Consider the following 12,507-nt stretch of genomic DNA (forward strand, 5'->3'; position numbering starts at 1 on the left):
ACCGAAGGACCACGAATTTCCCTGGGTATCACGCCACTGTTTACCCTTTAAAACATCCATGCCTAAAAGGTTCATTTGGAAAGGTCCCACAGCTACCATGGTGTCCACAGGGTCTTCCTCCCTCGGTAGCCATAATGTCACCGGAGTCACGGGCACTGTCTGGGTTTTCCCCAAGGCGTTTCAAACTATCAGGCTTTTGGACGGGACCAAAATTCCACATCGTTCTGCCTCGACCCGGCTTAGCGCAGTAATTTGTGCTCCGGTGTCAATCGAAAAGGTTACTGGCCTCCTCTTTGGCCCTACCGCCACCGTAATCAATAAATCCCCTTTGTTATTGCAGGTGAGTTGTCTTACAAACATCCACCCTCCTCCTCCCTCCTCACCCTGGGGGGGCGGAGGGTTTAGTTTCCCACCATCTTCTCCCTATTTCGTTCCCCCCCTAGATCCACCAAGGGTGGGGCACTAGGACCTGGCGCAAAAGCGATTTCTCGCCCTGACCATCTCTGCACAAGCTGTCCTAGCTTCTTGGTCGGGAGTCCATCCATGAGGTCCCGGGAAATGCCCTTCTGAAGCCCTAATTGCCAGATCCCCTGCCGATTTAGGGGCTTTTCTTTCCCGGCCAGATCCGGGCTTCTCCCTGAGAAAAACGACTGCCCACTCCCTCGTTCTGCGGCTCGCACGGCTCTGGTTTCAGCCCTTGGATACGGCCGGTTAACAGGTCCGTATTTCCTCCCATAGTAAATCATCTCTTGGGCTATCTCCCCCCACGTCCACACTTTCCTCCCTGGCCACCGACGGTCGGGGCTCGCCCCCCCCTCCAGGGCAGCCGTGATTCTCTCCTCGCTGGGGGTGTTTTGAATTCTCCCCTGCAGCTGGATCCCTATGGGTTTCAGGGAATCGGGAAGCCCCCGTATTAGGAGAGTCATTCTTTCGGGGTCTGCCGGCAGCAGCACTGGGGAGCTCAGATTAGGCTTGAGCTCCTGATCATACATCATCTGAAGGCAAGCTGCTTTCTGCACACTTTCCAGTAACTGATCTGTCGTGCCCGTTATGGCCAGGGGATCCCCCCTCTCCAGTGGGTTCAACTCCCCCGCCCAGTACGCGGCCCTCTGAGTCAGCGACCACGGGGCTCGGCGATCACCGGTGGTTAAGAACACGCCCGGGCCCCAGTACCCTTCCGCTTCCCTTTCGGATAACAAGATCCCGTCCCCCCCGACAGGGACACGCTCCAGACATATTCGGTCTCCGATTCTCTCGCGGTTCTCGCAAAATCTTTTCGCAGCTCTGCCAATTCGGTTGCCGCAAAAGGGATTTCTTTAGTAATAACCTGGGGACGATTATCACCGTTGTCTTCATATACATATTCCATTTTAACCAACGGGTACATGTGGGGGGGCTGCCTGCGGTCTCTTTTGCTCCCTTCATGTCCCCCTGGGGATAGATCGATCGTATCCCTTTCTCTGCCCGTGCTACTTCTGTTTCTGCCAAGGAGTTTGCCTCCCTCAGGAGCTGATTCCTTAACTCCTCCTTCAATATTACGTTTTGGCACCTCTCCTCCTCCAGCAGCCGTTTACTTTCCCACAACTGTTCCCGCAGCGTTTCTGTCGCCGCTTGCAGAGAATCTACCACCGCCTCAGCCTGACCAGACCTCTGGTTCTTTTCCTCCACCGCAGCAGCCAAACTTGCTCCCAACACCGCACAGATGATCGCTTTTCCCTTCCCCCTCTTAACTTTGGCTTCTTTTTGTAACACTTTCATTTTGTCTACCACACTCTGTAACCGAAACCAATGGTCCCTCGCCCAGCCTTGCCCCTGGAGCGAGGGGCGAGCTCGGTGAGCCTCTAGAAAGTCATACAGTCTCTCTGCTTCCTCACCCCGCACGGACGCACAATCACACGTGTCGGCTGCCTCCTGGGCAGCCACTGTCCTACAAAGGGGATGTCGTCCTAGGAGGGCCACGCTTTCAAATCTGAGCTTCCCCTATACGCTCCCGGGAGGCCAAAACGTAGACTAAAGCACAAAATTCCCACAAAGTTCCTACAAAAGTTCCTACAAAGTGGATATCTTCCTGAGAGGGCCACACCTTAAAGTCCAAGTTTCCCCTATTCACTCCCAGGAGGCCAAACCATATACTAATACAGGTCTGTGATAAGAGCAGTACAAAAGGAAACCGACATTCACACCTTCCTCACACTTCGTTCACCCTCATTCACAGGCAATCGCAGAGCGCACCACAGCAAGGAAGCACGGCACTCTCGTCTTGAGGGATCCTGTCCGTGACGCCAATAAAAATGTCCCGATCCGATATCGGGGAGGTTTCGATGCGATCCCAGGAGACGAGATTAAGATGCAAATGCAGTCATATGCCGTGCAACCTTGTAAACTTTATTTCGGTGAACCAGGAATCGGAGGTCGGGTGGGGACAGCAGCAGGGGGAGGAGAAGACGAGACAGAAAAAAAAGGAGTAAAGTCGGAAAAACCCCAGCGGGCGAGGAAAAGAAGTGCGGGGGGATGGGATCAGTTACCACCACCACGGATTCGACGATGTCCAGCGATGTCCGGTCGGCTCAGTCTCTGTGCAGGCATGGAGGCCCTGGCAAGGGCGGAGCCCAGCAGCGAGGCGGCTCGGAGGAGAGCAAGAGGGAGAGAGAGCTCTGAAGAGCATGTGCTGCCCTTTTATAGGGGCATTTGCACATGCGCAGAGCATGTCCGCGTACGTGCAGTTCGTGCCATGTGTGCTGCCCACTTAGACAAGTCCGCTCTTGCCAGTCCACGTGCTACTCTGTGCGCAAGCGCTTTCCTGCAGGTCGTTGTGGCGGTTTTTTCAGAGACCAGGAAGAGACAACAATGGCAATGTCGAGACAAAAACAGTTCGTAGCGGTCTTCTACAGTTATTTATAGGACAGGTTGCAGCATATTGGTCACACATTTTCAGGGAGGGAGTCACATGAAATAGTGACAGACTATAAGGAGGGTAAAATGAATACACAAAGAGTTGCTCCTAATGGGCATCACAGAACAGGATTGAGATGTCTTCTTGGAAGGACACCTTCAGGACACTAGGATGAGGGTAAGCCTACCACACTTCACACCGCAGAGGTGCTTGTAAGCTGAATGAAGTGGAGCTAAGAGCCGAGAAGTCACATGTACTGAATCTCTGATTTCTTACTTTCATCTGTTAGAAACATATCACTAATCTCTATATTTTCCAGTTTTATTACTGGCATTCGATAGATCATTTGTTGTCCTATCCAACATCAGTGGTTTTGTAAGGGTTGATAAATGTTTGCACTGTACTTTGGATACTTATGGTCCTATAAAAATACTAAGTACTAGTATAAATATAAAACCAAGGAAGCAACATGTGTTATTTTAAAATTATTTTTCCTTTAACTGCATAAGTCCAGGAAAAGAGTTTATAAGGAAAATCCTATATATGATAGCAGTCACAATAAGAAAAAAACACAACAAAAAATTGACAGCCCTGAAGTTATTGATTTACTTTTGAGATTGTTTCAACCGAAAATATAAAGAAAGATGTAAGGACAAAGATAGAGTTCCTTTAAGACTGTTTCAGAACATTTCCTAGAAAAGGATGCAGTCCATTTTAGGACTAAACCAGGTACATTTAAAGACTGAGTAGTGGCAAAGATAATACCATTTTGGTAAGTCCCTTCTTTCTCCTTGGGGAAAAAAAAAATCAAGCTTGTGATTCTTTATTCTTCACATGACAATAGCTCCTTCTGTTATCTTCCCTGCAGTGCTTTTATGTACTTCTGTGCAATTTCCTCAGTGATTTTTACAAATCTGTTTCCAAGTCAGTTGGGCAGGTAAGTTCCTGCCCTTTTCATGCCTCCTGTTGTGTTACTAACTGAGCTATGGGGTAAAGGAGAGGCTTGCAGAATAAGACCTTAGAGCTTCTTTCAAGGGAAGAATTACATTTTTTTTTCTACCTGATGAAAATCAACATTTTCTACAGAAAAGTGCCATCATTTGGAAATGCATTCCTGCTGATGCGCTTCTAGTAGCAGTGAAAGAAATGAAAGCCACACAGCAAAAGCTCAAATGAGGATCAAACTGAAGGTTTATATCCACAAAGAGACTACGAAAGAATGTCAGAAAACGCAATTTGTCTGACAGAAATCAATTTTTCAGAGAAATCTTTGAAATGCTGACAGAATTTTAGTTAAAAGGAAGGATCCTATCTTACCTAAATTATATAGTATGGCAATGCTCAGTACGAACTGCTGAGCTTTGAAAGTGGAATCTCTTGATAAGGAAAAGATAGAAAATGTGAAAAACCTCTCAGGTAATAAATCACAGCCTTGAACCAACAGAGGTACTACATTTATCAGCTGGGACTAGTGAGATTCCTTAGTAAAACACAAGACTATGATATGTGACTGTAGGGTTCCTGGAGAAACAGGGACATATTGTGAGCAACCCAGACACTCTGAATATGGACTCGATCGGTTTGTAGTAGTGCAGGCTTCAAGCAGCACAGGCCTCAAGGCCTTTCTCAAGCCGGTTGCGGGAAAACAAACCTTTCTCAGGCCGGTTGCGGGAAAACAGACATTCTCAGGCTGGCTGTGGGAAAGACAATCATTCTCAGGCCAGCTGCAGGTAAACAGTCTTTCTATGAATACTGACCAATCATAGTTTGAGTATTAATCATGTAACCGGGGTGTTTTATTAATAGATGTTTTTATGTATAGTAACCAATCATAGCTGAGTATTGTGCTGAGTGTTTATGTATAGTGACTAATCATAATTGAGTGCTGTCTATATAATCCAGATTCTTTGCTAATAAAGTTGACTGTTATGGATCATATTGGTCGAGTCCTTGATGCCGCCGCAACAAATGGTGCCCGAACAGGGACACTCAGATCGGCATTAGCATCTATGGGTGATTTTTCCAGGAAGACCGAACCCTGAGGGAGCGGACACCGGCCGAAGGTGAGTGCTGCCCCGGCACTCGGGAGTCGCTAGCGCAAAGTCGGGAAAAGAAATCCCGGAAATCCTGCCCTGATCAAGCAGGCGGCCGGGGAGGAGATGAGGTCCACACTGACAAAAGAAGAGTCAGCAGTGGTTAAGCTCCTCCAACACTTCCTCTCCGTGAGAGGGTTACAATATGACTCAGCTACCTTGAAGTCTCTGTTGCTTTGGGCACGGAGAAAGGACTTAATCCCCTGTGTTAATGCTGCCTTTGAAGTTCAGACTTGGGCGGATATAGCAACGAAACTGTGGGAAGGAATTAGTACAGGATCCAAGGAAGCGAGCAAATTCTCCACGTTGTGGAGGCTGATACATGACACTTTAAAAGCTATGAGAGTTGAGAGGGGAGCTGCTGCCTCTGCTTTCGCTGCATTAACACCCGAGGGAGGGTCCTGCTTGGCGATTAGTTTGCCGTTCGCAGGTCCCAGCACCCTCGCGCCGCCTGGGAAAGCAGGAGGGGGTCAGAGTCGGCGGCCCGTGGAGGTAGGGGAACCTGCGGTCCAGGAGAAGGAGTACGCGTGGCGCGACCCACTGGCGCAGGAGTTTCCACCCCCACCGCCAGAATCACTACCACAGCCACCGCGCTGCGGACAGGGGTGCGCTGAGGCGCCGCCGCCCGCAGATCGGCTGCGCGCCGCCGCTGCCCCTTCTGATCGTCCCACGTCCCTGAATCCTATACCGCGGTATCCTCCACTTCCTCTGCCTACGCCGCCGTCTCCCAGGACTCCAGTGACTCGTACAGATGAGAAGGTTACGGACACTTCGCTACCGGAGCCACCAGTCCCTAACCCATATAACCCATTTTCTCTTCCAGCCCCACCTTGCGCCGTGCCATGGGATGAGGGGTTGGGAACCGGGGGAGGGTCAGGGGTACGGTGGAGAGGGATAGCTAAAGTGATGTGTGAACTGTAAGCGGGATAACCACAATACTAACGAATGCAGAAAACTGGGAAACAGATCAGTTGTTCGACTTGAATGTGTGACAGAGAATCGTGAACTCTGTGCATGCAGGTTGACAATAAAGAGGAGCGATAATTAGCTCCTGTTTTTCGAGCTGTTGTTAGCCTGACTCAGAAGTAATGGAGTGCCCAAGGAATCACCGCGTGTTTGGTATTTTAACTTGGAAGGTGTCAGAAGAGTTACCTTTTAAACATAACTTTAAGGGGTGATGTGAATGCGAGTCGAGTATTATCATCTTAGCGTTTGGTTTATGAAGCGTTAAAAGATGTCTTAACAGAGAAAAAAGTGGCCAGAGTCATTCAGAAAAGTCCTTTTGTTGCAAATGTACCACCTGAAGAAAGTCGTGAGCAGGGGCTGGGTCCAACAGGCCCTGAACAGGAATCGGGTCTGTCCCCCCCCCAGCTCGCTGGAAAATGGGACAGTCACCTAGAAAGATGCGAAAGTTCCATCAAAAAAAAAAAATTTACAGTGAATTTGGAAAGAACAAAGTCTTGCAACTTAAAATCCCTGAGGAAATCATTACTTTGAAATTAGTGCATAGAGCTTTAAATGCTTTTAAGCCCGCAAAAACTATCTTACAAGCGGCTGCTACTCCTTCGCCATTATCTCAAAAGCAAGAACAAAGCCGCAGTCTTTTGAATTTAACCCTACATATGATGAAATTCCTAACCCAACATGAGAAATGAGGGAGATAAATCCGCCAAAACCTGACGATCCTTTAAATCCAAAGAAATGGGAAGTGGAGTGCAAAACCCGGCATCCTGAAAGTGTACGACAGGGTCCCTCTGCAGCAATTGGCGTACCCGACCTGAGATCAAAACAAGCTGAATTCCAACATAAAACTGCACAATCCCTCAGACGCAGTACAGCCGCTGCGCCAGCAGCCACCACATTGGATGGGTCAGCAAACCTTACACCTGGTTGGGCACACAGCCCCGCCCCGGGCAACCGGCGGCGCGGCCTGCGCCCCTCTTGCCGAGCCCAGCGCACCGGCCTGGCCTGACCTAACCCACAAGCGGCGCGGCGAGAACCATCTTTCTGACATTCAACGCCTTGGTTAGGAAAAAGTGTGCATAATTCAATTACTACAGATGGTCTATCTAGATGATGTTATTCACTCTGTTGAAAGGTGAAAATATTGACATTATGACTGAAGAGTTGTCCCCTCTATTTACTTTGTTAAAAGGGACTCAGATTTATTATTTTCCCGAAGATCAATGCCAAGAGCAAAACTGTTTTACAAAAGGTTTCAGATGGAATTGCAATTGCCTTTACCTCCAGAATTAATGTCAATTTGCCAACAAACTTGTATATAATTTATGAGGTTTTTTGTTTTCCAGCCTTATCCTCTTTTAGGTCAGTGATGTGCTAATGCGCAGGAGTTGAAGACTCTGGAATGGATCTTTTGGTATCATATGGCCAAGAAAATATTAACCACTTCTTGGAAATGTAATGATTATGTATGTCAACATGGCATAAATATCTAGTAAGAGTATCTTTTCGGTACACACATTTGGGTAGAACTATTCCCTGTGCGTTCAGTACTGCAGTAAAGAATGCCTGCTTTCTAAAACTCAAAAATTAAGTTTTAGAGAGTTAATTATTTTACTGCTTTCTAGTAATAGATTTTGAGTACCCAGGTAGGACGCTGCTCTTGAACATCAATGGTCTGAGGTATTGCAGGACCTCCAGCCAGCACCGAGGGATTCTCGGGGAAAATCTCTGATCCCTGGACCAAAAAGTTATGAGCAGGAACCATTAATAAGGCAAAGGCATTCTTCCAGTATTATTTCTTGTTGCCTGCTTGTTAGTCGTAGTGAAAGCTTCAACATTAGGCTATATCCCTGAGTAGAAGGGAAAACGCCCTTCCTAAAACAAAATTGAAAAGAAAGTACTCTTCCTGAAACTGAAGCTTGGGAATTTGTCTGTTAAATGTTGAATATTATTGTAAGTCCTTGTCTGTTCATAAGTCTTTGCAATATTTGGATTTGTGCTAAAAACTTGGTGTGCCTGTGTGTGTGTGTGGTCGCGACCATAAATGTGTGGTTTTACATTACAGTGTTTATATTTCTGTGTTCTGATGGATTTATTTAGTTTCTGTGATCTAATGGATTTGTCTGGACTAAGTAACAGGTTTTGTGTCTTCCGGTTTGGAATAAGTTCTGCAAGTATTGATTATTTTCTAATTTTCATTTTTAACTTTAGACTCTTGTGTTTGGACTCTGATTTAACAAGACTACAAGCATTTGATGCAACAGGGGTTAGATGTGCTAATGTTTGCAACTTTGTACTTTTATATACATTAATTTTAGCTATACAAGGTTAATGAGTCGCTAGGTGATTAATATGGTTAGCCAATACTGAATGTTAGAGATGTTTGTATGTGTGATAAGTATACCTATAACCCAAGTGCAAATTTACTGAGCTCATATTATTGATACACTGCTATTTCGATGCCTGACGCGGTGAGATGCATCCTCCAATTGACAATAATGATATTTTGTGGTCAGGTGGTGCTTCGGTCCCACCATCCACACAGGAAGAAAACTGGATACAAGTAAACCCAGAAAGACAATTGGATGCAAGTAAATCAATCTACACCCATATGCTAGGTAACAGATTTACCATCAGTATGTACCATTCTCAGGTTAATTTAATCTTTCTTTATACCCAGCAAGTTATGGTATGCACTTCACATCTCTGTGTCTTCAATTGGCATTTGTGTTCTTATGTCTGTTTTTAATACTGTAGTTTGTGTGGGCCTCTGAGAAAGTGGTAGCAAGCCGAAGGCCAAAATTATGTCAACTCTCATCAGCAGCAGCAACCTCATTAACTGACCTGGCGTGTAAGTTGGCTACGGATTGAACAAAAGTAAAACAGAGACCCTCGTGCAAATAGCTGCCTGATCGGGATAGAAAGTTCCCAGGAACTAATGTCCGAGTACATGATTGCCTGCACGAAACCGTGTTCAGCTGGAACCACCTAACGCTTCTAGCGTCTCGAGAATTGCCTCCTATCCTAACTCATCTTCTGTCATTACAGAATGCTAATATACGACCTAAGGCAAAGGTGCTGGCACTGGATTTGCAATTGGGAGCTTAGACAATACCATGGAAACTATTGATGTGAGGGCATGGGTATGCTTGTGTTTCCACAGATGTAGGACCTAAATGATTCCCAGCGAAGTGCATTAAGCCGGAGCTAGACAAGCAACAGACAACCACAAAAGACTCTAAAGTGCCTGCTGAACCGTCAGAAGACATTTTGAGTGATAACACACTGTTTGATGGCAAGTGACTCGTTTGAGACTGTAAGGAGTGGTGTATCAGACCTCACTAGGCCGCAGGTGTCTGTATGTTTAGTCTGTAAGCGCTGTTATGGATATATTATCGCACATTGTATATTTCGCAAAAGGTATTTGATTTATTTTAATGGTAATCAACACATTTATCGTACCTTAACACCATTGTGCATTCGCTGTAAAAAAATCGATACCGTAAGTAAGAACTATTCAATCCGCTATTTTTGCTGTAACACAGACCAGTATATAAGATAGAAATGATAACAATCCTCTTAAACTTGACTGGGTGTATGCAAACAGTATGGGTGCCACCGCAACCAAAATGAGTGTGTGGGTCACGCTAGCAGACCTGACAAGACCAGATTCGATTTACCTGTCCATAGCATCTCCAGGGAACCCCCTTTTCCACACGCCTTGTTGGTGTCCCTTTAGATGCATGGCCCATATCATCGACACTGACCAGTGTGGTCCCCCCGAACAATGGCACAGTCACTGATATGTGGGACCTATGGACTGTTCAACCGCTGTTGGCCCAGTTAAAGCCTCAAGAGATAGAATTACCTGACTCCATACCAAAATATTTTTGTTTTGTTTTTTAGCTATACAGGGAGAAATCAAACACATGCATGGAGCGTTAATACATTAAACATATCTAAATTAATTAATCAACCACTTGCTTTACCCCATAAAGTATTTATCATTTGTAGGGACCATACTTAACCGTCCATCCCATCCCATATAAAGGAAGGTCCCTGTAGTCTAGAGAGATTTTTGCTTTTAATACCAAATCAGATCATGATAATTGGCCACCGAAATACACGATACCGAGGGAAAAGAACAATTCATGCCTTTGCCTCAAATTGCAAACACAATATCGAATTTTGGAATAGCGGTGAAATAATCACTGCATCATTTTTAGCCCCCAGGACTGCAGCCTTTCAGGCTCTAGTTGCCCCGATGAAATTAGGATATGGGTTAACCAAGAAGACTAATGCTACTTCTTAGGCCTTAAGTAGTTTGTTTTTAGATGTTGATTTGATTAGACACGCGACTTTACAAAATCGCGTAACAACTGATTTTTGCTTTTAGCACAAGGACATGAGTGTGAAGATTTTGAAAGAATGTGTTGTATGAATTTGTATGACCACTCAAAATAGATACATCAACAATTGAGTGAACTACGCAAAAATTTGAACGTTATAGAGGTAGAGTCAAGACTGATGGACTGACTCAGTCGCCTGGGCATCAGTGGGTGTTGGATCTGGTCAAACAGGAAATAGTGATGTTGATTACGATTCTAATAATGCTATGCATTTTTGGATGTTTGATAAGTTGTGCCATAAAGGTGGTTAAAAAGACGTTTAATGATATCTGGGTTGCTCAAAAACAAAAAGGAGGATTTGTAGGGTTTCTGGAGAAACAGGGACATATTGTGAGCAACCCAGACACTCTGAATATAGACTTGATGGGTTTGTAGTAGTGCAGGCTTCAAGCAGCACAGGCCTCAAGGCCTTTCTCAGGCCGGTTGCGGGAAAACAGACATTCTCAGGCTGGCTGTGGGAAAGACAATCATTCTCAGGCCAGCTGCAGGTAAACAGTCTTTCTATGAATACTGACCAATCATAGTTTGAGTATTAATCATGTAACCGGGGTGTTTTATTAATAGATGTTTTTATGTATAGTAACCAATCATAGCTGAGTATTGTGCTGAGTGTTTATGTATAGTGACTAATCATAATTGAGTGCTGTCTATATAATCCAGATTCTTTGCTAATAAAGTTGACTGTTATGGATCATATTGGTCGAGTCCTTGATGCCGCCGCAACATGTGACTATTTATCTCGACAAACAGTGCTTCACTGTACTATTTCTACTACTGACTGTGCAACAATAGCAGATTATATCATTACTAGGCTGATCAGTCTTGAACATACAACTTTATATGTAACAACAGTTCCACAATGAAGGACATATCAACTAGTAGATGAAATTCTATGGATGCACAATCCTTGGGACAAACTCACATAGCATAAGGAATATGTGAAATGCAAGTGCTCATGTTTTCTTCTTATTCGGTATATTTAGATTGGAAGACTCCTCATGCCTCTTTTTTCCTGGAATACAAGAAACTAATTTGGATCATAGAAACAAATTTTATAATTAGCTTCATTTTTCCAAGTGGCAGTTTAGATTACAAAGGCAATTTTCTCCCAGCAGAAATAAACAGCAGAGATAACAGTAGCATTAATGGTGTTGTGTTTTCTGGCTCCATGAAGGTCTGCTGAATGCTGATCTTCTAGTTGGGGCCATAACTCTGCACAGTCTTGATGTCCTAACACCAGTTAGGATCACTAGTCCAAGCGTCATCGGTCTATGTAAAAATCAACTTGTAGAGGATGTCTTAATTTTATATTTTATCCAGGCTTAGTGAGCACTCTATTTCCATACAGCAACAATGATTTCTATTTAACTAGGCATATCTACCAGGCAGCTTCCTGCATCTGGTGGTGCTGAGCCATCCTCTTGGTACAAATTGCTTCAAGCTACCATTTTTGTCACTCATTGGAAACAAGCTTTTCCCATAGTCCTACACTGTCTGTTATTATCACAGTCCTCCACTCTGGCAGGTATCTTGCAATGACCAAGTTTTCTTTACAAATTATTCTGATGCCAGTGCTTTATGCTTGTACGTGCAGTGACAGGTCATTATAAGGAATTATTACAAATAAATTTGTGCGGATACACTGAAACTTCATGCAAAAAGAGCTGTGTGTTGTTGACCACGGGTCTGCTAACTGCCATCATCATCCAGAGTCATTCTCTTTGCCTCTTGTTTCATGAACACCAGGACATTGTGGAAAGATGGCTTAATAACGATCTGACAATCTATAAGATAGTAACACAATGAAGTTATGAGGTGATTTTTTAACTCTGGGGCACATAAAATTAAATATCTAACTACAACCCCTCATTCTCAGAGTGTTGAGTGCCTACAGTTGCCTTCGTTAGACCTCTAAGAATTGAGTATTTCTAAGACATTTTTTCTTTTTTTTTTTTATGCAGGATTTTTTAATAGGTAATCACAGCTGAGAACAAAAAGTTTCAGTCCCTGTATGCTAACACCTGGAAATTAAACACCATTCTCTAAAATGTGTGGCAACTTCATGGGTTGTAACCTGCAGAGTGGAAGCCTTTATGTCCCCCATTTCACCATTTCTCAGTATGTTGGGTTTTTTCACTAATTCTTCCTT

The 12,507-nt window shown here is 44.7% G+C and overlaps 1 protein-coding gene across 1 annotated transcript; it reads right to left on the reverse strand.

Moving 5' to 3' along the window:
• Window positions 1-401: 401 nt before the first annotated feature.
• Window positions 402-2,209, reverse strand: LOC142365517 (uncharacterized). The gene is given in 4 exon segments (XM_075446332.1): window positions 402-1,216; window positions 1,219-1,407; window positions 1,410-1,927; window positions 2,193-2,209. Coding segments are annotated over 4 exon segments (1,539 nt in total).
• Window positions 2,210-12,507: the final 10,298 nt, after the last annotated feature.

The sequence above is a fragment of the Opisthocomus hoazin genome, chromosome W (assembly GCF_030867145.1).
Source record: "Opisthocomus hoazin isolate bOpiHoa1 chromosome W, bOpiHoa1.hap1, whole genome shotgun sequence".
NCBI lineage: Eukaryota > Metazoa > Chordata > Aves > Opisthocomiformes > Opisthocomidae > Opisthocomus > Opisthocomus hoazin.